We start from the raw sequence: 26,176 nt of genomic DNA on the forward strand, positions 1-26,176 counted from the left end.
GGGACGCCTTGGATGCTGAGTTGGAAACGATGGGCAGAGTGTAGAGAGGCTATTTCAGGCAGAGCCTGGGTGAGTGCAAAGACCATACTTCGAGAATCCCATGTAGGATTCAGGACAGGTGAGGGAGGCAACCTGTGGGTTCTAGCAGGCGGAGCCCAGGTCTATGCGGAGGAGACTGTGCTCGCAGGCTGCGGTGGAGGGCTGGGGAGGGAGAGGACAGGGTGTGTGGGGGGGACCTTACGGCAAAGAGGAACTGGGGACTGAGGGAACCTTGCCTCTCTCTGGAAGGGCAAAAGTTGATCTTTGGGGAGGCCCTGTGGTGCACACCGCCTCCTGGAAAACTATTCCAGTTCCTGGGGTCTCCATCTGGTCAAAAGGCCTGGCTCAGCCCCACGGTAATCAGGCCTCTCCGCCCACCCGCGGGCGCACAGAGAGCAGCCACCTCTTGCGCCCCGAGACCGACGGCTAGGACCCGGGGGCCCCGAGTCCTCGTTCGGCGGGGAACTTGCTCCTCCGAGGTGGCGCGCCACGAGTGCGTTGGGCGCGCCGAAGGTGGCCGGCCGCGGGGCTCCCCCGACCCGGCCCGCGGCGCTTCTCTGCCGCCGCCTCGGGGTGTCTCTGCTTCGCTACGAGCCGGGAACCGTGGCGGCGACGGCGTGAGGAGGGGAGCGGGCGGCGGCGGCGGCTGCCGCGCCGAGAAGCGCCGGGTCACCGCAGGCTGAGGCGCCCGCCGTCCCCGCCCTCCCCCTCGCTCGCCTTCTCCTCCCTCCCGCCTCCCTCGCTCTCGCTCCTTCCCTCTCCCCGCCTCCCCTCCGCGCTCCCCCGCCCTCCCCTCCGCGCCTCGCCTCCTCCGCCCCGCGCCCTGCGGTGCTGCAGCTGCGGGCGGCTCCAGCTGCCCCAGATGTGGGCTGGGCGGCGCGCGGGGAACTTTCGCGCCGGCTGCGAGTGCGGGGCCCCGGCTGTGGTCCGGCTGCCATGGATCCGCCGGCGGGAGCCGCCGGCCGCCTGCTCTGCCCCGCGCTGTTGCTGCTTCTGCTGCTGCCGCTGCTCGCGGACGCCCGGCTCGCCGCCGCCGCCGACCCCCCAGGTACGTGCGGCCGAGTCCCCACGCCTCACGACCCCAGTCGGCAGGGCTCCGCCCCGCGCGCCCCACCGCCCCCTCCCCAGGCGGCGTCCGGCTCGACTTGGGCAAACTCCGCGCGCCCCGCCCGGGGCCAAGTTGGCCAACTTCGGGGCCGGGTTGGTCGGGCAGGGGGCGCCCTGCGGCGCACCCGGGAATCTCGGGCCGGGGGGAGCCCCGGAGCGCTCGCGGCTCCCGGGACGCCGAGCGTGGAGACAGAGGGCCGGGAAAGCCCGGCGGCGGCGAGCGCAGCATCAGCACCAGCGGGTCCGGGGGAGCCAGGGCGAGGCGGCGCCCCGGCTCGTGTCCGGAGACGCTCGGGAGCAGTCGGGTGCAGAGCGCGTCGCCTTGGGCCTTGAGGATTGGTTGGGACGCCCCGGAGGGGATCCTCGCAGATCTGAGGGACCCTGCTCCACCCCTCCCTGTTGTCGGGCACGCGGGGGAGGCGGCCGGCAACCGGCTAACCTGGAGCTGTACGCGGAGCACAGGCCGCCAGTGCCGGGGGGAGCGGCGAGGGCAGTCGCGCGGCGGGGACTGCTAAGAGGGAGAAGCGCTCGGGTAGGGAGCCGACCGGGAATGGCTTCAGAGCAGCCCCATGTCCTGCCAAGGACGGTAGGTTCAAGGGGCGGGGGACGGTCTGACAGGGCCCGCCCCTGGGGAACTGCGAGGAGCTGAGGAACCCCAACTTGGAACGGGGCAGGGGGCAGAGCTCTTGGTTGGGAGGGCCCCAGAGGGGTCGCCCGGAGGTCGGAGGGGCGCCGGCGTGGTAGATCCGTTAACGCCCCTTCCCGGTGGGAAGCAGGCCGGGGAGGTGGAGGCTACTTTCTGGGGGTGCCCAGTGGAACGCCCTTCTCTTCGCAGTGGGGCGGGGTTTGGGAGGTTGCTGTGCTCCGTGGCGGGGCCCTGGGGCTCCTTGGTCTCGGCTGGTCTGACGCCCCTTCCCTTTGCAGGCGGGCCCCAGGGGCATGGGGCCGAGCGCATCCTGGCGGTGCCGGTGCGCACTGACGCCCAGGGCCGCCTGGTGTCCCACGTGGTGTCAGGGGCGACGGCCCCGCCTGGAGTACGGACCCGCAGGGCCGCCCCTGCCCAGATCCCGGGGCTCTCTGGAGGCAGCGAGGAGGACCCCGGTGGCCGCCTCTTCTACAATGTTACGGTCTTTGGCCGAGACCTGCACCTGCGGCTGCGGCCCAATGCCCGCCTCGTGGCGCCCGGGGCGACGGTGGAGTGGCAGGGAGAATCGGGTGCCACCCGCGTGGAGCCCCTGCTTGGGACCTGCCTCTACGTCGGAGACGTCGCGGGCCTGGCTGAAGCCTCCTCCGTGGCGCTCAGCAACTGCGACGGGCTGGTGAGTACGCTTCTCTCCCTTCTGTCTGTCCACTGCTCTCACGTGGGCTTTGGAAGCCGGTTATCTGGGGGTCCGCTGGGAGGTCAAGGCCTGTACTGAGGACCTTCTCTGCACATCTTGTGCTTAGGGACCGCCGGAGGGGTTGGCTGGAAGGCAAGTTGTTTTGACTGGACCGGGAGGGTGATTTATGCAGGGGGAGGGCCACGTTTCCAAAGTATTTAGCAAGTAGCCAGGTGTGGTCTCCCTTAAGCCTACAGGAACTGGTTTTCCTTTTGCATTCGGGTGTGTGTATATCTCGGTGAGTGCATGCATCTGCACACGTGTTTTGGCATGGGTGCTAGTGTCTAAGTACATGTGCACTTGTGTGAACATGTGACTGTCATTGTGACTTGTGCCTGTTTGTAGGGTTTTGCTCATTTGTATGTCAGTGTCTGTTCAGTGTGTTGCTGTGCATTGTAGCACGTGTGATATGTGTGTGGGGACACATATGCAAGTCGGTGGTTTTCTTGTTTCTGTGTGTGCAGGTGGTGCCAGCCCAGCGAACACGCAGTGGTGCTGAAATGCCCAGTTATCCCTCTGCCCCCTGGCTGATATTTCATGCTGTGGTTTCCTGTTGGATTTGAGCTGGTTATTTGAAAAGTTAGTTTTCTCTATTTTGAGCCAAGCGGAGCATTTGGGAATGCAGTCTCTGGTGCCCTCGGGCAGGCCCTGAAGGACAGGAGAGGCTGGGGAGTGGGCCCTTCTGGGACTGGCTGGGCTGCTCAGTGTGGCCAGAGCTCTGGGAAATTCTCCTGCTTCCAGGAGCCTGGAGGGACCATGGCTTTGCATAAGAGAGCCTTGGAGGAAGCCTGGATCAATGCTCAGGGAGGAGGCTGACATTGGCAGTGCTCTGTCTGGCCACCCCGGGGCCTGGCACGTGGCAGAACCCACTGCAGTTTTCTATTTTGGATTGGCTGTGTGGTGGTCAGGCTGGCTGTGCTGGCCAGACATCTGAAGCTGCCCACCGTGGTTTCTGCTCTAATTACTACTCAGGGGACTCCTGCTTGGAGCAAGTGGCCTCTCTCCCAGCCCTGGTGGCCCCCAAGCCCCCCGTCCTCAGGCTTGCCCTGCAAGTTGCAGAGCCAGCAATTACACAGAACCCCACAACCGGTGGTGTTCTTTTTATGGACACACAGGAAATGTCACTTGTTGCTTCGGAAAATCACTGCCTTTGGCTGGATTTAGTTAGAACCCAGACGTATTGCCAACAACTGTGAATGTCCTTGGAATAGCTGGGTTAACATGGTGCAGCCCTTTATATCTTAGTTGCCTCTGAGGATGTCCCAGACTTCATAAGTGTGTCTTATTTTACGCTGGAGGTGAATTTCCTAAATAAAAGGAAATTGGTGTTGCGGGCTTGGAATGGGGGTGGTGGTGGCCTGAGCTGGGCTGGGGGAGTTGACATGGAAGTGGTCTGTTGTTAGTTGCTCAGTCGTGTCTAACTCTTTGTGACCCCATAGACTGTAGCCTGCCAGGCTCCTCTGTCCATGGGATTTCCACGGCAAGAATACTGGAGTGGGTGGCATTTCCTTAGTCTCTTGTTGAGCAATTCCTGTGTGCTGAGTAATTCTTGATGGAAAGCATTTCAGAGAGGCTTTGTTCACATATCATTCATTCATCTGTTCATGGCATGATTTGTGTTTTCAGCTAGTACCTCTAAGCGCGGTTGTCTGCTGTGCTGGTCAGAGATGTAGCTGGCCTGGTGTCCACCCTCCCGCCCCCCGGGGCACCATGCTCAGCTAATAGTCTGGAGCCCACTCTGGTCAGGGCTTGGAAAGCATGCTCCTGGGGGCTCTTTGAGCATGAGTTGCCAGGGGGCAAAGGCCCAGAGGGAAGAGCATATGCAGAGAAGTACCAGGTGTGCATTGGCTTGGTCAGAACAGGTGCAGTGAGATGTCACATGTACTGGACACACACCAGGAGAAGTGCAAGACACAGCTGGAGAGAAGGCTGGAGCTGAAAGAGGGGCTGGAGTCTGCCAGCGTGGCCGTGAATGTGGTCAGTGAAAATGGCGTTGAGACAGTGGGGCAGCATCATTAGTTCTTTCCTTTTGCTTCTTTCTTTTTGGTGTGTGAATGTCCTGATTTGATACCACTTAATTCCTTAACTATTTAAGTCCCTCTGTGTATCACTGATGGGCCGATTGCAAAGTGCCTAGGGTTTAAATATCATGTTTCTGGACCAGAGCAGCCCTGTGGTGGGAGGGATTCTTCATCCCTCATTTATAGATGGGCAGCTGAGGCTCTGGGAGATTGAGTGGCTTGCCCAAGGCCACACTGTCTGTGGTGGTAGGAGTCTGGCCTGGTTCTGTCCAGCCCCTTCTGCCATGGTGCTTCCAAGTCTGGGCAAGTAGAAGACCTTGACATGTGGTAGTAGAACTATAATCCTGAGCCGTTCCCTCTTACAACAGTCCTACATGCATCTCTTCATCTCAGCAGCCATCTCAGTACCCCTTCCTCTGAGCCCTGTCTTCCTTCATAGGTAGTGAAACACACAGAAGCAGGTGTATCAGGCTGAAATGTATGTATAGATCCTCAGAGATCTTGTTACAGTTCGGAGTCTGAGTCAGCATGTCTAGGGTGGGGCTCAAGGTTCTGCATTTCTAATGAACTACCGGGCTGATGCTCCTGGGCTTTGGGACTTCCCTTTGAGAAGCAAAGTATTACACCCTAATTTCTGCAAAGGAGTTCTACGGGATCACACCACAAGTTTCTCTGAGCAAATGCGGTTCAATGGACAACTGGTGTGGGAAATGCTGCAACTTGCTTTCAACCTGGGAGATTCAGGGACGCCCACTGGGTTCTCTGAGAAGCTCTGTAATAAAGATGCCTCTTGAACTTCGTGTACTGCAGCACTTCCCATGCAGATGAGGCCATCCTTCTCTTCTTTGCAGGAACCCCAGGAATGTGCATTCCTGGAAGACAAGTGGAGAAACCAGGAAGTAGGGTCACAGCAGGCAGCTGGCGGCTTACAGCTTTGGCTGAGATGCTTCGGTGCTTAGGGGGACGCGCCTTTCCCCAGAGCCATAGGCCTTTTCAGGCCTGCTGTTCTGCTTCTGGCCCGGGACGCACATTTGCCCATCTACTTGCTTGGTCCTGAGTTTCTTTCTCTGCCTTAAAGGAAGGCAGCAGCAGCTGTTTTCTGTGGACAGCAGTCTCCGTTTCTGCTTAGCATGAGGGGATTCCTATGGTCAGGATTCTTTTAGTCGTGAGTGAAGGAAACACAAATCAGATCATTTACACAAAAATGGGAGGTGAGCGGCTCATAATGCTTGGCCTTTAGGCCTGTCCGGATCCAGGTGCCCCTCCCGAGTTGTCTCCCTGCCTCCGCCTTCTTATGTGTTGGCTTTGTTCTCCGGTGGAGTCCTTCTGTGTTAAGTCAAGGCGCCCAGCGGTGCTGGCTGATAATCTTTCTCTGATAATTCTGGCTGACTCCTGGGTAGCACTCTATTCAGACTGGGGTCAAATGCTCCCATGAGAATCAGAACATGAGGTTTGTAGAACCCCATGGATGGACAGTGCAAGGGGGGCTGCTCCCTAGAATGACATGAGATGAGGACCTGGGCCTGCCAAGGTGAAAATTCTAGCTGAGTCAGGTAGAGGTGTAGATTCAAGAAATGCCACATGCTTCATGCTCTTGTTCAGTCGCTCAATCGTGTCTGACTCTTTGCCATCCCATGCACTGTAGCATGCTAGGCTTTCTTGCCCTTCACCAACTGTTGGAGCTTGCTCGAACTCACGTCCATCGAGTTGGTGATGCCATCCAACCATCTCATCCTCTGTCATCCGCTCCTCCACATGCCCTCAATCTTTCCCAGCATCAGGGACTTTTCCAGTGAGTCGGCTTTTTGCATCAGCTGGCCAAAGTATTGGAACTTCAGCTTCAGCATCAGTCCTTCCAATGAGTATTCAGGGTTGATTTCCTGTAGGATTGACTGGTTTGGTCTCCTTGCAGTCCAAGGGACTCTCAAGAGTCTTCTCCAACACCACAGTTCAAAAGCATCGATTCTTCGGTGCTCAGCTTTCTTTATGGTGGAACTCTCACATCCATACATGACTATTGGGAAAGCCACATGCTTCGTAAGACATACTGTACACTATGTTTACAGAGAGGTTGGTAGATGTAGTTTCCAGGTTCTCTTATAGCCACTAGATAGATATTGTTCATCATATTCTCAGGGGAAGGTTAACATTTGCCTTTTCACAATGAGTGAGAAAATGACGCTTAACAAAGGATACTTGTGTATCTCATTGCTATGGAAGAATTCTCTAGTACCTCTCAGGCCACATGATATGTAATTTCATATCATTCTTACATGCTCACTAAAGACCCATGAGAAGCCTGTTGACAAAAAAATAATAACAGAACGTCAGTCGACTGTGCCCATGTTATGTGTCAGGCTTGCTGTTGAGCTCCTTATGCTATATCACCTTGATTAATCCTCACCACACCCTATAGTGTGTGACTGATATTATTCCCATTTTACACATGAATTGACTGAGATAGCCTGCTTCAAGCTCTGCAAGTCTGTATTTGAATACACGTCTGTTTGGTTCTAAGACCATGCTCACTACATGTTATTGCCTTTATTGCGTGCCAAAATAAAATAAAATAAAATAAAGAAATGCATTTCTTTAAAACATTTCCTACCTTTTCTAGTCAACTCCTGGAGACCTGCTTGGTCAGCAATACTGACTGTTGTCAGTGTCGGTGAGCGGGAGCTGGGGGTAGGTCTGGTGGCCAGGCGGCTTGGTGACTTGTGACTGACATACTCCGGGCTGCAGCTCCTTTCAGGCGGCCTGAGTCCTTATGGGGAGGTTATGGCAGTGGAGACTCCAGTGGGATGAAAGCCCCGGCCACACCTCTGTCTCCTGCACGCACTGCTGCTCGGGACCTCTCTGGCCTGGCGTCTCTGGTTGGCAAGGCCATCGGTGGGAATGTCTACGGGCTGGGCATGATCGAAGTCTGCTGCCTTGTGGGCTGGGGCACCCCTGCTGGGCTGCTATCCAGACCAGGCCCCTGCTCTGTAGAGTCTTGATGCGCATTAAAAGTCACTGAGGTCCACAGACTGGGAGAGGCCATTTACTGGCCTCAAGGATGGAATTGAGTTTCACTTTCCTATAAAGGCCACTGTGTTTGAGGCCACACACTGGGTTCCAGCTGGCTCAGGTGCTAGAATGCTGAGGCCAGGTGCAACACGCTTGGGCTGCAGGGCTGAGGGTAAGAAGTGTGTGGGCCTTGCAGTTGCCCTTCGGAGAGTCTCCTTACCTTTCATCCTGCCTTGGCACTGCCTGGAGGGCAGTGAGGAGGTCTCAGGAACATCAAAGAGGGGCTGCAGGAACGTCTGCGTTCCCTGGGTGTTGGGGCTCCAGGTCGGAGGAGCAGAGGCTCCTGCTTGGCCCCTGCTCTTGGCAATCTACACAGCTGCCCAGGGTGGTCTCAGCCTCCTACCTGGCTTATTATTCTCCTTGTCCTTTAAGATTCATTCAGTTCAAGTGGTGGAAAGACAACTTGGATGAAACAAGCAAGATGTCATGGGCCCAGTTCCTTGGGGTCCTGAGGCGGCCTCCAGGCATTGCTGGATCTAGTGGCTCAGGGTAACTTCAAGTTATGACCAACCTAGACAGCATCTTAAAAAGTGGAGACATTACTTTGCCAACCAAGGTCTGTTTAGTCAAAGCTATGGTTTTTCCAGTAGTCATGTATGTATGTGAGAGTTGGACTATAAAGAAAGCTGAGTGCTGAAGAATTGATGCTTTTGAACTGTGGTGTTGGAGAAGACTCTTGAGAGTCCCTTGGACTGTAAGGAGATCCAACCAGTCCAACCTAAAGGAGATCAGTCCTGGGTGTTCATTGGAATGACTGATGCTGAAGGTGAAACTCCAATACTTTGGCCACCTGATGCGAAGAACTGACTCATTTGAAAAGACCTTGATGCTGGGAAAGATTGAGGGCAGGAGGAGAAGGGGACGACAGAAGATAAGGTTGGATGGCATCATCAACTCAATGGACATGAGTTTGAGTAAACTCTGGGAGTTGGTAATGGACAGGGAGGCCTGGCATGCTGCGGTCCATGGGATCGCAAAGAGTCGGACACGACTGAGGGACTGAACTGAACTGAACACCTGGGGTGCCCTTAGGTTATAGGCCCACCTTTAAATCAAGCACTGTGATGTGAGCCCAGCCAGAGTCTCTTGCCCATCTTTGGGTTTGAGACTGAGGGTCGGATCCCCAAACTCTGGAACGGATTGGGGTTTTATCAGAAAGCAAGGGGAAGGACCCGTGTGCTGGGCCACCACACTTCACCCAGACTTCAGGCCCCGCATCTCTTCCTGTGCTCCATGCTTCTGAAATGGAACGTGGCTCTCTCTGCTCTCCTCCAGACCTCATCGTCCACTTGGGCAGGAATCCCAGGATTGCCCCTTCCTGCTCTCCCCATGACCCCCACATGCAGCCAGTCATCATCCTTGGCATCTCCAGACCTCATCTCAGTTCACAGCTTTCTACCACGCCGAACTCCAAGTCCTGTGATCTTTAGGGGCTCCAAATTGGAGCAGCTCTCTCCCCACACAGCTTCCAGACTGATTTTTGTAAACCATACATTCAATCATGTCACTCTTTTGCTTAAGACTTTTCTCATGTAGTGGTCATAAGTGGTTCTGATTGCCCTTAAAAAATCCAAACTCAGAAAAAAGAAATTCAAACACACTGAAACCGCCAGTCTCTCAGTCGTGTCTGACGCTTTGTGCCGCATACGCTGTGTCCCACCAGGCTCCTCTGTCCATGGGGTTTCCCAGGTAGGAGTACTGGAGTGGATTGCCATCTCCTTCTCTAGGGGGTCTTCCCGACCCAGGGATCGAACCTGGGTCTCCTGTGTTGCAGGCAGATTCTTTACCGTCTGAGCCGCCAGGGAAGCCTGGCTTGGCATAGAAGGCCTCCCATGACCTGACCCAGTAGTCTTCGGCCTTGTCTGTCATTGTGTCCTCCCTCACGCCTGTGCTACAGTCACGTCAGCCTTTTAGTTTCTCTGCCGCTGGACACTCTCGTCTTAGGCCCTTTGCACAGACTGTGCCCTTCCCTGGACCACTCTTACCTCTCCCTCTTTAGCTGGCTCGCTCTACTGTTCAGTCGCTCCGCCCTGTCTGACTCTTGGTGAACCCACGGACTATAGCATGCCAGGCTTCTCCTGGAGCTTGCTCAAACTCATGTCCACTGAGTCGATGTTGCCATCCAACCATCCCGTCATCTGTTGTCCCCTTCTCCTCCTGCCCTCAATCTTTCCCAGCGTCAAGGTCTTTTCCAGTGAGTCAGCTCTTTGCATCAGGTGTCCAAAGTATTGGAGTTTCAGCTTCATCATCAGTCCTTCCAATGAATATTCATGATTGATTTCCTTTAGGATTTGATCTCCTTGCAGTCCAAGGGACTCTCAAGAGTCTTCTCCAACACCACAGTTCAAAGGCATCAATTCTTCGACGCTCAGCCTTCATTATGGTCCGGCTCTCACATCCATACTGACTTACTGGAAAAACCATAGCTTTGACTATACAAACTTTTGTTGGCAAAGTAATGTCTCTGCTTTTTAATATGCTGTCTAGGTCTGTCATAGGTTTTCTTTCAAGGAGCAAGTGTCTTTTAATTTCATGGCTGCAGTCACCATCTGCGGTGATTTTGGAGCCCAATGTACTCTCAGCTAAGTGGCATTTCATCCAGGAAGATGTCCTAGATGTTCACATGCCACGTTGTACCCATGCTTATTTGGTAACTTGTACCGTGGGCAATTTGTCCCTGGGTCCATGGGGCCCAGCTCCAGCTGGGTGGAGCTCAGCTAGGGGCCATGAAAAGAGTGTCTGGGGAGTGGGGGATAGAAGCCTGTGCAGTGCTTTGCCCCTAAGACCCTGTGCCCCATACCCAGGGATGGTCCACCTCTCCATACCCAGGGATGGGGTATGTGGACATACCCCACAATGTCCACACTCGGTGGGGTAGGCCCCCCAGGAGAATGCTCCCAAAGCTCCTTGTCCTCCTTTTCTGCAGGAAAGCATTGTGTACTCATGTGGTTTTGTGCAGTTTTCTTGCCCCCCACTTTGGAGTTCATGAAACGTAAGTTGAAAACCCCTGGTCTAAATGAAACTTAAGTAAGGGAGGGACCCCCCTCTGGGCCTGAAGAGACTGGGCTGTGGCAAGTCACCATCCAGCTTTGAGCAATGACCTTCAGTTTGTTCAGGTGGCAAGTGGGGCTGGAACAATCATTTCTGAGACCTTTATAAAGCAACTCAAGGTGTCTTGGCACCAAATGGGGATCAGCTGAGGGGATCGGTCTGATGGAAGAAGAGGTGGGGACCATGGCCAGTCTGTGCCCTGCGTTCCTTGGTAGATTTTTGGCCCTTGGGAACACAGGCTCCTTGCTACCAGACATGCAGGCATTTCTTCAGAGAAGTAGCATTTCTGAGTCTGTTGATATTACGTGAGCAAATGAATCCAGTGTGAATCCAGGGAGCTCTGAGGTCTTGACCAGGCCTCCAGAGACATACGTGGAAGTGTTGAGAGCTGCACTGGCAGCGGGATTAGTAGGTGGGCAGGGCTTCCTGCAGGCAGGAGCTTTCTTTGAGAACTTGCTGAGAATCCAGGCTTACTTCATCACAGATACCCCCTGGTCTCTTCTGGGGCATCCACAGATGGATGGCCTCCCCGCCACTCCTCACCTAGTGCCATTTGGTGGGCGGGAAGGAGCTTCCCAGGGGCTCTTCCCTGCAGGGACTGAGGCGGGACGTGCCCTGGCCTGTGGCTGGTGGAGGTTGGCTTGTCAGGGGTTTGTGCTGGAAGCAGCACAGGGCCCGTGGCCCCTGCCCGCCTCGTGGTGGCCCCCTTAGAATGGCGTAGGCATGTCTGTGGTCGGAAATCCAGACTCACCAGGCTTCAGCCAGTGTGGCATCTGAAGGCATTTTTGATTATCGGAATCTCAGAGACAGGGTAGAGTTGTAAGTTGTGGCTGTCTGGAGCTGAAGGAGGAAGACAGAGCGTTGTGGATACAGAACTTCAGTTTTACAAAAAGGAAAGAGGTCTGGAGATGGATGGTGGTGATCATTGCACAACCCTATGAATGTATTGAATGCCACCAAACCATACACTTCAAAGTGGCTAAGATGGTAAATTTTATGTTATGTGTATATTTTATCATGCACACACACAAGGCTTCTGGGGACTGGTAAGGCTGTGTAGGTAATTCAGAGGTGGGGTCATGTCCCCGCTTGCCCAGCTCCTACTCCCCGGTGTGACTCTGTTCCCTGTTTGGCTATAGCTGTACACGCACTCCTCACACCCCACAGGCATAACCATGTCCTGAAAGGGAACAGTCTGCTTTTTGGAGGTTCCTGCCAAAGTTCTGAGCTCCATGCAGAATGGACAGGCTTAGGTCTTGGGACCTTTCCATAGCCCATCACTGTGGCCTGGCAATGCACCGTGCAGGGGCAGCGTGGAGCCTGACTAGGCCCCTCATGGAGGCCAGCACACTTGGGTACCAGCCTCTGAGTCTCAGGGCAAGGAGGCTGTTTACCGCCCATCTCCTGTCACACTGCCGCCCCGGCCCTGACCACACTGTCTGCCTGTGTGTCTCTGGCATTGATGGGGGGCTGCTGCTTCTTTAGATGCTGGCGGGTTTCAGGTTCCCTTGCTTGATGGCTAGCCTTGACTGCCCATGCCCCCATGTCCCCAGCAATTAGTGAGTGAGGAGGGACCAGCGTCAGGTGGGAGGCGAGGAGAGGCTGGCTCTTCACCCAGGCCTTCTGCGAGGAGCAGGAGTGCCACCACCTCCGTGAGCAGAGGAGTCGCCGAAGAGCTCACCCACCCTGAGCCACAGGAGTGCTGCCCCCCCTCCCCACGGCCTGGGGTGTCCTCTTCAGCATCAAGGGGGGCTTCGGCGTATGGTGGCCCCAGCGGTGGCCTGGGCCTCCTCTCCTGGTCTCTGAGATATGTAGGGTCACGTATTCTGGGTGCCTCTGCTGGGACTGCGGGTCTGTGCTGACAGGCAGACTGTTGCCCCCCTCCACTTGGGCAAGCAGAGGGACTTTGTGCGGTAGTCTGAACGCAGCAGGCTGCTGGGCCATGTGAATGTGTGTGCACGTTCCTGTCCGTGGGAATCCGTGTGCACGTGTGTGCATGTCTGTATGAGTATGGTGTGTGTGCATATGAGTGTGTGTGGGTGTCTGTGTGTGTCTGAGTAAGCCTGTGTGCGTGTGTGCACTCAGCCGTGAGTGTGTGTGTGTGGTCATGTATGTTCTCAGCGGGGGTGTCCTGCAAGGGAGGGGACTGGAGTGGGATGGAGGGACTGAGGGGAGGGCGTCACTCCCGCGCCCTGAATCTGAGTGCTGCCTTGGGCCCCGTTCTCCCCACCGGCAGGTGTTCTCAAACGGGAGGGCCCAGGTAGGAGCCTCTGGGTCTGCTGCGTATGTTTCATATTAAATGTCAGCTGTCCACCGGCTCTGCTGCGCTGCCATTAATATGGAGAAGTTATTACTGCGTCTGGAGCCGGCTTCTCGGGCTCATCCATGAATTTCAATTGCACTGCATGTCTCCTCCAGGGCCTGTGGAGGGGGCACACAGCTTCCGCTCTGAGGCGGAGGAGTTCCTAGCATCCAGGACAAGGCTCGGCAGGCTCCGCGCTGCCCCACCCTGCCACGCGTGTTTCAGTGAGCACCATGGTGAGCGGTGGCCTTAATGTGGGCTGGAGGCTGTCGCTTCCCGTGGCCAGCTTTGTCCCTGGCAGCTGGGCAGCCTTGACACGGGCCACAACACCACCGATGTTCGGATTGCCCGAATGTTGCCCGTTCTTCCCGTTGCCCCTCACTGGGCTTTGGAAGGAGGGGTGCAGGATTTAGCAGCACTCAGCCCAGGTTGATGATCTGGGAAATGTGGGTCGTTTCTGAGTTTCATTGTCTAAGGTGCCATCAATAAGTGGGCACAAGAGGAAAGAGAGGACACTCCCACTAAACTGCCCCGCGGCGCCTTCACCATGGTCTCGTGGAGTGTAGACACCCGCCCCCTGCCCCTCGCTGGACACTCCCACTGAAATGCCCCGCAGTGTCTTCACCGTGGTCTCGTGGAGTGTAGGCGGCCGCCCTGCCCCTCACTGCTCCGCGTGGCGGCTCCTGCCTCGCTTGCCTGCCTTGCTCACTTTGCTGACTTAGTGTGTGACTGGCTTCATCTACTTCCGGTGTCCTCCTCTCTTTAATAAAGGAATGAGGTCCTGGTCCTTCCTCGGGGACATTCCTCTGGATGCCAAGGCTACACGCTCCGTTGTCTCTGCGCTTTTGTGTGCACACTGTAATTTTTGAGTCATAGTGTGACTTCTTGAAGACATGTTGGGTGGCAAGTGTCACCCACCCCGCACATAACTCAGGCGACGTGATGGCAATATGAAACACCGTGGCAGAGTTGGTGTGTGCCAGGCAATGCCAGCCACCCCACAGTTGCTGCCAGCTGCCGGCACTGAAAAGACTCATGGATTTCATCCTGAGTTTGGATGTGGTAAATGTGAAAAATGTCTTAGAGCCCTGGACATGTGGTTTTGTTATTTTGATGATGTTACGCATGATTAATGGTTTTAGTCTCTGAGAGCCGGTATGCAGTGCCCAAGCACCAGGGCAGCGGCAGAGCCTGGGGTCTCCATACTGCAGGGACTAGCCCTTGCCAGCTCTATGAGCAGAATGTTCAAAGAGTCATTTCTGAACCTGGATATTTCTCCTTTGAAAGCGGGAATTGGACCACATGGCAAATAAGGTATATGTTCTTGTACCACTACTGAATTATGTTCATTATTAGAGCTTTAAAGCTCTAATATGTAAAATATTGGCTATTTGACAACTATGCTATCCATTATGGTAGCTACAAGCCACTCGAGGCTGTTGGCTATTTGAGATGTGGTTGGTCTGGACTGAGAAGTGCTCTTGAATGCAAAATATACACCAGAATTCAAAGACCTAGCACCAAAGGAAAGGAATATAAAATATCTAATCGATAAATTCAATAGTGACTGCAAGTTAATATGATAATAGTTTGGACATATTGGGTTAAGTAAAATATATTGCTGAAATTAATTTCACCTTTTAAAAAACATGGCTGCATGTAGCATTCATATTCCATTGCTGTTGGATCGTGCTGCTTTCAAACATCTGACTGGATACTTCCCATTTTGCTGTTATTCTTTTGCAAAATTTTCCTGGCTGGTCACATCTGTTTATTCATTCAACTGAATTTCAGAATTGTTTTGTCAGGTTAGAAACATCCCTTGTGAATTTGATTGACATTAAATTAGACACCAATTAAAGGGGGAATGGACATAATTTGTAGTATTTACCAGGAATATAGTATATTTTTGATTGATTTGATTCTGATTTGATGTTGCTTAGCAAAGTATCCCACGTTTTTTATATGGGTCACCTATTGTTTAAAACCGGGGCTATTTTAAGGGTTTTTTTCTTTTTGCCATTGTGAATTAAAGCATTTCCGTCTATTGCTGGTATACAGGGTGACTATTGATTTGTATGCAATTATCTTTTATCAGGCTGCTTGATTGAACTCAGTTCTCATATATCTTTGTGAATCCCCTTGGGTTTTCTGGGTAAACAGCTGTACCATTTGTGGACTATGATAATTCTGGCTTAATTTTCAGTCTGTGCCATCGAGAACCTTCAGAGTAACATTGAGTACCCGCATGGCTTTGTGTATTCCTTTCTGCGCCCAACTCTGATGGGAACGCCCCTGGCATTTCTCTGCTTAATATAACGCTTGCTCGTGGACTAAGATGGATTTCATGCGAAGGCAATAGCCTCTGATTTCTAGTTTTCTAAGGTCCCCTTTACATCAGCAAAGGAACTGAAATCTAGGTAAAATGTGTCTAACCCCCACACCACCACCACCCTCCTTAAAGGCTCAAGGCACTGCAGTTCCCAGAGGCTGGGCCCCTGCCATCCTGGACTTCGGGACTGCCGCCCGGCCCCCTCAGTTGCAAGCTTTCGGCCCCAAATACAGGCTGGCCCCTGTGTGCAGCTGCTGACCACTCACAGGAAGCGCTTGTGCAGTGCGGGAAGGCGGAGGAGGCTGCCCTGCCGTGCCGTGCCGGGCCGCTGGTTCCCCGCAGCACAGGGAGCGGTTCTCAGAGCGGCAGTCTGTCCCTTTGACGGCAGGCTCTCCCGTCCTCTGGTTTCTCTGGGGCAGGCCCCCGGCGCCTCCTCTCCTGAGTCTCGAAGAAGAGTTTCTTTTATCCCCATTTTGAGTCACTGATACCTGCCGACATAGACCTTCTACCTCCCATTGTTACCTTTATTCCCTCACGCTTCTAGAAGGTCTTTTTCCAAAGACCATTGTCCCCTTAGAGGAAATCTGTGGCCTGTAAAAATAAATTTGGTTTCCATCATATTAGCTGTCTGTCCACAGACAGGCATGGATTTGGGGCAGTTTGAGCAATTCCTGTGCCTAGGTCCCACCCTGAGAGAGTCTGACTCATCAGATCTGGGCAGGACCTGGGGATCGGTAGGCCTGAGGTCACCCAGAGCCAGATTTGGGGCCCTACCTTTCTTTTGCTGGCCTGTGACCCTCAGTTTCCTTCCTTGCCATGCCACCCGCCTTGGAGGGCATGTGTCCGTGAGGGAGTGATGGGAAATGAGTCTGGCTGGCCGCAGTCTAAAGGAACGTCGTGGGGAGACGGGTGAAAGGTGATGGCGGCCTTGGACCAGGGGAGCTGCCTCCTGACCCTCTCTGCCCTGGGTCCCCAACCTGGGAATTCAGAATCTGGCAGAGGGAGGGTGGCCTCCCTTGCACGGCCATCTCAAGGGCTGGCTGCTCGCCACAGGCACGGGGAACTCAGTGGGTGTGATGCTGCAGATCCAGTGGACAGGGTAGATGCCGGGCGTCCTCCTCATGGTGCCCACTGATGCCCCCAGCCAGACCACAGGCTCCTGAGGCTCCTCGCCGGCTCCCCTCCTCTCTGCTTCCTGCACCTGCCGGCTGACCATTAGCCGAGGGCCTGAGCTCACTAGCCCCAGGCTGGGGTATCGGCCCCCCTGGGGTGCGGGGCCTGGAGTGCTTTGTCTGAGACCTGCCTGCTCAGAGCTAGGAGGTCCCGGGCCAGGGCTCTGCTCAGCAGACAGAGGGCGGGCCAGTCTCTCCTGAGCAGCTCCAAGCAGGCAGAGGTGCTGGGTCCTGGGGTTGCTCAAACTCCCTGGCATTGCTTCTGTCCCTCTGTCTTCCCTGCCTTGCCCCCGCAGTCCTCCCCTCGTGTCCCTTGCTCCCCCCTGTCTCCCTTTCGCCCCATCCTTCCCTCCCCTACTCCCTCCCTCCTTTCCTCCTCCCTCTCCTTCTTTCTCCATTCTTTCTGCTCCCACTCCTCCCTCCCTTCCCCTTCTCATCCCTCCTCTGTCTGTCCTCCCCTTCTTTCCCAGAGTGAGGGGAGCCCCCTGCGTCCCCCTGGATGGCCCTTCCCTGGTGACCCTCCTGGGCAGTGGGTTCTTCATCTCTGGCCGCGCACTCAGCCCCGGGCAGCACCATGTTGTTCTCTTTACAGTCACCTCCTGCAGCGCTCCAAGCCCCCTCTGACAGCAGGCGCAGTCAGGGACGGTGACGGGATCCCGCTGGACTTGGAGGAAAGCAGGGCTCAGAGGGGGCGGTGGCATACTCCAGGTCACTGAGCGTCCAGAGCCTGGGCCCCTCCCGCTGAAGCTCTAGATAAAGCCCTTTTGATCTCAGAGTACACTCACCCCTTGACCATCCACACAAGCAGGGTTAATTGCTTCCCAGGAAGAGCTGAGTTCTTGGTGCACTTCCCAGCAGCTGAGGTCAAGGCCTTGCCCTGCCTTGCCGGAGTGGCCCTCACTTCAGATAGGGTGGCCTGGCCTTTGGCTGCCGTCTTTTCTGCCAGGGTCCCCAGGCCCTTGCTGACTGTGTCCTTCCTAGGGAGGCCAGTTGGGCCAAACTGTGCGCTGCTCAGGGTTGCCATGAAAAGTTGTGCAGGTGGCGTCCTGCACAAGGACACCTGAGCAAGCAGACGAATGAGGCTGGCTCCTGCGTGGTGTCTGGGAGTGGATGGAGTAGAGGCAGGGGGCGGCCAAAGCTGGCTGGGGATGGTGGACATTGTAGAGGCAAGAAAAGTGTGCCTGGCATCGGCCCCCACCATCAAGGTCACTGGAGTCGCTGCATTCTTCTCTTTGAGGAGCTCTTGGGTCTGTAGGACTTGGAGCTCAAGAGCCAAAGCCAGGCCAGCTGCAGGGAACTGATGGCTGTGGACGATGGCTTTGGTGACCGGAGTGGATCCTCACGATGGAGGAGCACAGATGCTGCGGATGCTCTGTCCTGGTGTCAGCCTGTTCTGCTCGGGGGCAGGGTCCTCGAGGTCCTCCCCAACCTGAAGGTGCTCCTTGCTTCCCTTGGAATGAGCTCTGCTCCTGAGTGCAGGGGCTGGACTGGCCCCTCAGCCCTGGGCGTTTGCTTTGGGTTAATTATAAGGGTGTGGGTCTGATCCTATTGTTGCAGAATCCTTTCCTCTTCTGAAGCTGGCTCATCCTCCTTGGGGCTAAACATTAACCCTTTGTTATCTTGGGCAGACATAGTCTTAAAATTTCCTTTTTATTTTACCTTGCTGACTTTGATTTCTTCTGGTCAACTCTGCGAGGTCCCTCCTGCTGATTTCTGCTGTTTATTTAGATTGTAGAAAATAATCAGCCTTTCAAAGAGGTACTTCATATGTTTTGATTTCTTTTCTGATTTGAATTTTAAGTATTTAGCTTCTTTACTTCCAGTGAAGTGTTTCCTGTACTGTATAAATTAAAGATTTTAAGCGTTTGTTTTTTCTAAATTGCCACTCTGTGGTCTCAACACCCTTCATTTACTAACTCACCCTTCCTCCTGACTTTGGGGTGCATATTTCCTATCTCTGAAGTTCATGGAGGTGATCTGGCTCATTTTTCAGGTGAAAAATGTTATCTTTTTTGCACCAGCACTAGAGTCTTATAATTACTTTGCTTAACAGTATATTCCAAAACCATACAGGGCAGGAATCACCATCATGACTTCATATGTTTTGGCTACTTTTGTCCATTTATCAAATGTCTTTTGGGTTTGTTTTCTTTTGTTTTTTAAACAATATCATGAGGATCTTTATTTTGGGTGATACTGCTGCTTAAATTAGTGTCCAGCGTTCAACAGAACTGCAGCACATCTTAGCTGAAAACAAGTGATTGACATCTTCAAGATGGTTATTTTTCTCAGGGAAATAAGAACATTAATTCATACCTTTTAAAATATATCCCAGGAGGTTTACTACCAAGAGTTAGAATGTTATTACCATTACAAATAGGATCTTTTCTGTTATGTTTTATAGTAAGTTGTTATAGATGTCTAGGAATATTTTTAATCTAGGATACAGTAGATGATCATTTACTCAGAATATCTGGGACCTACTTGTTCCGGATTAATGATAGCCTCAGAGTTTCAGTTCAGTTCAGTTGCTCAGCTGTCCGACTCTTTGTGAGACCATGGACTGCAGCATGCCATGCTTCCTTGTCCATCACCAACTCCCAGAGCTGTGCAAACTCATGTCCATTGAGTCAGTGATGCCATCCAACTGCCTTAGAGTTTAGACACCTTCATTCCCAAAGAGACAACAGAAATATAAACAGCATGTTAGTACAAATTATGTATGCATTTGCATAATTGCTGCTAAACACAAGACAGCTGCCGTTGACCTGGCAAACCCAGACCCGTCCTGCCTCACCTGTTTCTCGTCATTGCTTCTGATGGCTTGTGTCTTCCTCTTGCGCTTCAGCAAAACCAGTCTTCCGCTATCATAGTGGCTCAGATGCGGAACATGGATGATCACAAAAAAACCCTTTTAAAGTAAATCTCTCGATTGGATGTTTCCCATGTTTGCACTCCAGATGCACACGTTTCTATATTTATTTCACATCTAGGCATTTTCATGAACTTCTGTATCATGATTTTTGTCCTGTGATTTGGATCTTTTTTTTGGGGGGGGGGTGAGAGTTTTTTACATCTGCTATTATCTCCTGCAATTCATAATGTTTTTGCATTTTCTTTTCCGGTGTTTATTCATTTTATGTCTTATTACATTGGTTAGAGTATAACACTGAATTTTAGGAATCCTGTGTGGGAGCCAAAGCCGTGTATTCAGAGCATCTGGCCTTCCGCCATCCATGGGAGAGCAGGACCCTGTCCTGCCTCTCTCTGTGAACCTGCAGAATGCAGACCGGAGGTGGGCATGTCTGGGAGGAGGCGATGTCCCATCCTCACTTTCCCTTGGTGGAGCAACTTCTCTTCCCCTGGTCTGTTGCGTTAGGTAGAGCTTGAGCACAGAACGTGGCTGTCTGGTGGTCTCTGGGGGCATGAGCAGCAGTGACTGGCAGGCCCCCACTGGTCAGGGAGTCTCTCTCGGCCCGTTTGGCCTGTTGTGTTCCCTGCGGCTGAGGGGCAGTGCTTCTGGGGCGGGCAGGAAAGGCGCGGTCTTTGAAACACTGTTCTGAATTTCAGCTGGGGAAGCGGTTCAGTGAAACTCTTTCAGGGGAAGGCTGGCAGATAGATGCACACGTATAACCTGAAACTCTGAATGAATCTGGACTTTGAAACCCCGTTTTGAGCCCCTGCCTTGCCCTTACCAATGAAACGGTATCTGAAGTTCAGTGTTCTCATCGTCCAGGGCGGAGCTTGCGAGCGGGTGGGCTGCGTGCCATGTCCACCCACAGATGAGTTTTGTTTGGCCTTCTCACTGTTTGACAAATTTCTCAGCTCCAGATTTCCCGTTTCTCTTGAGAACCTGGGAGAGCTGCTCGGCCTGTATGTCCGAGGGCTGGAGCTGAGCAGGGCCAGAGCCCTTGAGAGGGATCTCACGGCCTCAGGCGAGCGCTCTCACGGCCTCAGGCCCCACAGCTCCGCCTCGCTGTGATCACCACCACCTCGTGGCCCCTGTGTCGGCACCTGGCTGTCTCGCGTGTTGAGGTGGGATGCCGGAGGGCTTCTGCGGCCAGTCGTCTCTCCCTCCTGCCTCTAACTCACGGTTTCGACTTACACCGCGTTGTCTCCACGTGGGGCCCACTCTGTGTGCTTCTGGCTCCTCCCCTCCCCGACAGAGCCTCCTATTTCTCTGTGAAAGGTGAATTTGATGGCAGCAAACTGTCTGATGGGTTGTTATGAGGATTCAATGAAGTGGGGCCCACAGCTGGCATTTAGTAGTGAATGGCCCTTGTTACTACGAGGGGAGTATTTCCCTTGGGGTGCTGTTAGAAGAAGCCAAGGCGGGAGATTACTCAGAGGTGACGAGCGCAGGGCAGACACTCATCATTTCTGAGTATCGTGGGCTGAGCTGGGGCTGGGCGCGGGGAGGAGGGGGCAGGCCCCTGAGTACGATGCTCTCCCTGCCCCAGGCAATAGTCAGCCTGGGACTTGTTGCCAGATGAGGCCGTGACTATTCTGAAATGGAATTCCTGGGTCAGAATAAGGAGACCAGATGTTTACTGGATGCGGCCAAGAGCCACTGACGTCATCGAGAGCCCGTCAGGACACAGGCTGCGGCTGAGGGTCCTCGGTCCCTTCCTGTCGACACAGCATTCCTGGGACGGCTGCCAGGGCTGGCGGTGGAGACGTACACACGCACGCATGCACACACACACCCACATACACTTACATGCGTGCGCGCACACACACAAACACGACATTTCTTCTGCCAAATCTTCCCCACCTGAATACAATTAGCCAGGATGTGGGAAAGATTTCCAGCCTGGAAGGAGAGAAGGGTGTCTTGTTGGCAGCGGGCTGGGGAGGGGAAAGGCACGCCAGGTTGGTGAGTGGCCTACTTTGTAAGATGGAGGCGCAGCTTTTGGGGGTGAAGAGCTGTCTGGAGCCACTGGCCAGGGAAGAGGGGGAGAGCCTGTCCTCTAATTTCTTCCTCCCTTCCCTTCCCTTCCTGCCCCTTCCTGTCTTACCTACCTGTCCCTTCCTACCTTCCTGCCACAATCCCCTGAGGCGGAGAGCCTGTCCTCTAATTTCTTCTTTGGGTGTAAATCTGGAGGGTGTGACTGTGAGGCTGAATCCTTGTTCCTGTCCTGTCACCAACAGTGTGCCTGTCCCCCCGGAGGGCCATCCTCAGGTCCAGACCCCTGCCAGTGCATGTACAGAAAACCTGGTGTGAATCATTTCAGGCCAGAAGAGGATGCTCAGGCCTGCTGCCCTCTTTCAGCGCCGCTTCCCTCCTCCTTGGCGTGACCTCAGCAGGCACTCCCCAGCGCAGGGCTGCAGGCTCACCCCCCACCAGCTTCCAGCCCAGCAGAAAGACCTTCTTCGCCCTGGGGTTTCAGGGTCCTGAGTCTAGTTCTTACTGACTTAGGCTAGGTCACGTGTCAAGTATTGAGCAATCACTGTGGCCAGGGCAGGGAGCAGGGCTTCCGTTGGCCAGGTCTGGTCACTTGTCCACTGGCTCCAGGGGTAGAGTCTGCGGTTTGAAGCTCTGGGACACAGACAAGGAGGGCTGGGTACCCAGTGGGCAGCCACACTGCTGTTGTTGGGGATGGCAGCAGGGCCCGCTGCCTTCTCTGTCTCCCAGGTCTCTGCCTGTCCTGCACCTGCTCCTGCCTCCCATTTCTCCTGCTCTAGGCTGTCTTGCTTTCCTTCCCCCGAGCGCCTTCAGTGGCTCTTCTTCATCCATTGGGTAAACCAGCATTCAAGACCCCTTATGACTTAGTTTACCCACCTCCCTCTCTTCTATCCTGCGGGCCTGGGATGAGCTTTCAAAGATCATACATTCCCACCAGTGGGAATGTAGGCTCTGCCCATGTTGAAAATGGCCCTTGCCGTGGTACTAGGGGGAACTGATTGTTTAGGCTGCAGTTAGACCTAAAGACACCCTGAAGGCAAGACATTTTAACTGGGGCCTAAGACAAGTCAAAGGTATGAGTGGGCAAGGATGCTGGGACTCCATGGGCCCATCTCGGGTTGTATTAACAGATCAGATGCAGTGGGGGGCGTCTCCAAGGACCTCTGGGCCTTTGTCTTAAGTGTTGGGAGTACCGTATGCCTGGCTGACTCCTCACCGTCCCAGTTTCAGGAGGTCCTGCCTGTTCTCTTTGTCATGGCAGGTGACACAGCTGCATCACAGCACACATGTTCCGGCCTTCGTCCTCCTCCCTCTGATTGTGTTGTGAACCCTGGTAGTCTGTTGAGGCCCACGGACCCTTCATCAGAATAATGTTTTTAAGTCATAATTTAAAATACAAAGAACACCGCTTCCATTGAAATAAAGCTGTTAACATCAAAACAGTCTATAATGCAGCAGCGCATGTGCTTTTAAATTTTTTCTTGTCATCGTGCCTTTTTTTGGGTAATGACTTATTGAGATATAATTCACATACCATATATTTCACCCATTTAAAATAAAATCCAATGGCTTTAGTATGTTTATAGAGTTGTGCAACCATCATCAATTAGTTGTAGAACATGTTCATCACCCCAAAAAGAAACCCCATACCTCGGGGCTGTTGGACTCGATTGCCCTGTCCCCTTAGTCCTGAGAACCGCTATTCTACTTTCTGACTCAGTTTTGCTTATACGGTACTTTTCATGTACATGTGATCACACGATCTTTGTCCTTTTGTGTCTGACTTCTTTCAGTTACTGCTTTCGAGGTTCTTCTGTGTTGCAGCATGTGTCAGATCTTCTTTACTTCTGTGCCCATTCCCTTTATTTTTTACCTCTGTTATTTCTGTGCCCATTACCTTCACTGAGCGACTGAGCGGACCTTATTTATTTATTTTGACTGCTTTAGGTGTTTGTTGCCCCGCGTGGGCTTGTCTCTAGCTGCGGCCAGCAGGGCCTAGTCTTGGTTGCGGTGTGCGGGCTTCTCATTGCGGTAGCTTCTCTTATGGCACAGGGGCTCAGTAGTTGTGATTCACGGTCTCTAGAGATTGGGCTTGGTAGTTGTAGCACATGGGCTTAGCTGCTGTGTGGAATCTTCCTAGTCCAGGGATCAAAGCTGTGTCCCCTGCATTGGCAGGAGGTTTCTTATCCACGGTGCCACCAGGGAAGTCCAGAACGTTATTACTTCTTGTTGCTGTTTTTTAGTCTCTGAGTCATGTCCAGCTCTTTGTGACCCCATGGACTGCAGCACGCCAGGCCTCCCTGTCCTTCACTATCTCCCAGAGTTTGTTCAAACTCATGTCCATTGAGCCGGTGATGCCATCCAACCATCTCATCCTCTGTCATCTCCGTCTCCTCCTGACCTCAATCTTTCCCAGCATCAGGGTCTTTTCCAATGAGTCAGCTCTTCGCATCAGGCGGCCAAAGTATTGGAGCTTCAGCTTCAGCACCAGTTCTTCCAATGAATATTCAGGGTTGATTTCCTTTAGGATTGACTGGTTTGATCTCCTTGCAGCCCAAGGGACTCTCAAGAGTCTTCTCCAACACCACAGTTCAAAAGCATCAATTCTTTTGGTGCTCAGCCTTCTTTATGCTCCAACTCTCACAAGCACTGGGAAAACCATAGCTTTGACTAGATGGACTTTTGTCGGCAAAGTGATATCTCTGCTTTTGAATATGCTGTTTAGGTTTGTTATAGCTTTTCTTCCAAGGAACTAGCATCTTTTAATTTCATGGCTGCTTTTTATAGACAAATAGTATTCTATTGTGGGCTTCCCAGGTGGATCAGTCAGTAAAGAATCTGCCTGCAGTGCAGGAGACCTGGGTTTTATCCCTGGGTTGGGAAGATCCCCTGGAGGAGGGCATGGCAACCTGTGCCATTATTCTTGCCTGGAGAATCCCCATGGACAGAGGAGCCTGGTGAGCTGCAGTCCGTGGGGTTGCAGAGTCAGCCACAACTGAGTGACCAGGCAGATGGTATTCCATTTATGGATAGACCGCAATTTGGAAAGTCCATTCATCAGTCGATGGATAGCTGGGTTGTTCCCACATTTTGACTCTTATGTACAGTGCCACCATGAGCATCTGTGGGCCAGCATTTCGGGTGCTTCTCAGTCAATGCATGAAATAACAAGAGGCAGCGGCATGCGTCACAGCCTGTCATTTGCATCATGCTGTGTGTAAATGCCACGTGGCCTCATCCTCGCCAGTGCAAGTGAGAGACGCATGGCTCAGCCATGGCTGGCTCAGTGGGCACAGGTTCTGCCGCTTGTGCTGGGCTTGCGGTGTCCACCCGAGAGAGGAAGGCAGTGTTGACAGCTTTATGGAGCCATTCAGCAGACTCCCCGTGGGCAGTGGTAGACTTCCTGCCCTGGGTGCCCAGTGTTTGGTAAGGGATCCTGGGGCCCGGAGAGGCCTTGGTGAGTGCTGGGGCCTGTGGTGGGATGCGGTGTCCCGGTCAAGGCGGTCACTCTCTGGCTCTCCTCCTGGCCTGCTGTGAGGGGTCTCGTCCTGCTACTCCTTCCTCCCCTCAAGTGTTCTCTGGGAGTCCTGCAGCCTCTTTGACTGCTGGGGACCCCCTCCTTCATTGTCTTCCCTCCTGACAGGTCATTTCCGTTCACGGCTGCTTAGACGCGAGCATCGCCAAAGGCTTGTCGGCAGGGACCACGTGTGACTTCATGCCACACATGGCTCCCGGCCCCCAGCTGGGAGGGCCCTGGGCTTCACGGGGCCGTGTGGGGCCGTGGGTGCTGGCTCCGGGGTCGGCTCAGCCTGGGAGGCGTGGGTTCTGCCTCCTGCCTGTCTCTGTCTACAGCAGGACCCAGTGCTCTTGGCCCCGTGTGGGCACTAGGGAGAGAGCGGGCCCAGGACTGGGTGAAGCCTTGCCAGCCGCCTTTCCACGGGGTCACCTGCAGCTGAGGCTCAGGCGCTGGTTGTATTTGAGAGACAGCCCGCCCTCCGGGGCTCCTTCTCGGGTCCCGGCTGGGAGGGGCTCTTGCTGCTCCAGCTCCTCCCACGCCACGCTTGGGTGAATGAGTGTACCGCCTGGCCTGGGGCCCACCTGCCGGTGGAGCTGCCGAGGTCCTCGTCTCCCAGAGGGGCCTCCCGTCCTGCTGCTTGTATTTCGGGGACAGCCAGAGGCTCCTCTGGTTGCTGGCGGCCTTGCTGAGCCACCTAGAGTTGGCTCGGAGCCTCCTCGAGTCCCGAGGGTGTCTTATGTGGCAATGCAGCTCTACTGCAGGGCCTGTGGGAGCCCTGGGATTGCTCCAGGGGTTGCCCCGAATTGAGGAGGTGGATCATAGCCTGTCGTGGAGACTTGGTGGCAGAGGGAGGACTGGGCTCCGTGCTCAGTCCCTTGTGACCTCAGGCAGGTCAGTTCACTGGTTGGAGCCTCCAGGGCGTCAGCTGCGAGGTTGCAGGTCAGGACTCATCCCAAGAAGGGATGGACTGGGGCACAGCCTCGGGTCCACTCCCCACTGGTGCATTTTTCACTGGATCTTGAAATGCCTGGTGCCAGCTGTCCTGGGATGTCTTAAAATGGTTTACAGTTTTTTTTTTTTTGTCTATCTGTTTTAAATCTCAGAGTGCCTGTGCACTGAAGAAAACAATGCATAAATAAGCCAGAGGAAGAAAATTGAAATCCCTTGTAGTCTTATCAACTTTCCCCTGTGTCTTTTTCACGTATATGCACATGTGTACAAACATTAAAAAGCCTGTATTGAACACCATCCTGCAATCTGCTGTGGTTCTGAATCACTTTTTAA

General features: G+C 53.9%; 1 protein-coding gene across 1 annotated transcript in view; it reads left to right on the forward strand.

Moving 5' to 3' along the window:
* The first annotated feature begins 814 nt into the window (after positions 1-814).
* ADAMTS2 (ADAM metallopeptidase with thrombospondin type 1 motif 2) overlaps positions 815-26,176 on the forward strand; it is a 252,171-nt gene continuing 226,809 nt past the window's right edge. The window contains exons 1-2 of the mRNA XM_070460787.1: positions 815-1,087; positions 2,071-2,465. Coding sequence (XP_070316888.1) covers positions 976-1,087; positions 2,071-2,465 — 507 coding nt within the window. The 5' untranslated portion in view covers positions 815-975. The remainder of the gene's footprint in view (positions 1,088-2,070; positions 2,466-26,176) is intronic.

This window comes from Odocoileus virginianus, chromosome 3 (assembly GCF_023699985.2).
Source record: "Odocoileus virginianus isolate 20LAN1187 ecotype Illinois chromosome 3, Ovbor_1.2, whole genome shotgun sequence".
NCBI classification, from domain to species: Eukaryota; Metazoa; Chordata; class Mammalia; order Artiodactyla; family Cervidae; genus Odocoileus; species Odocoileus virginianus.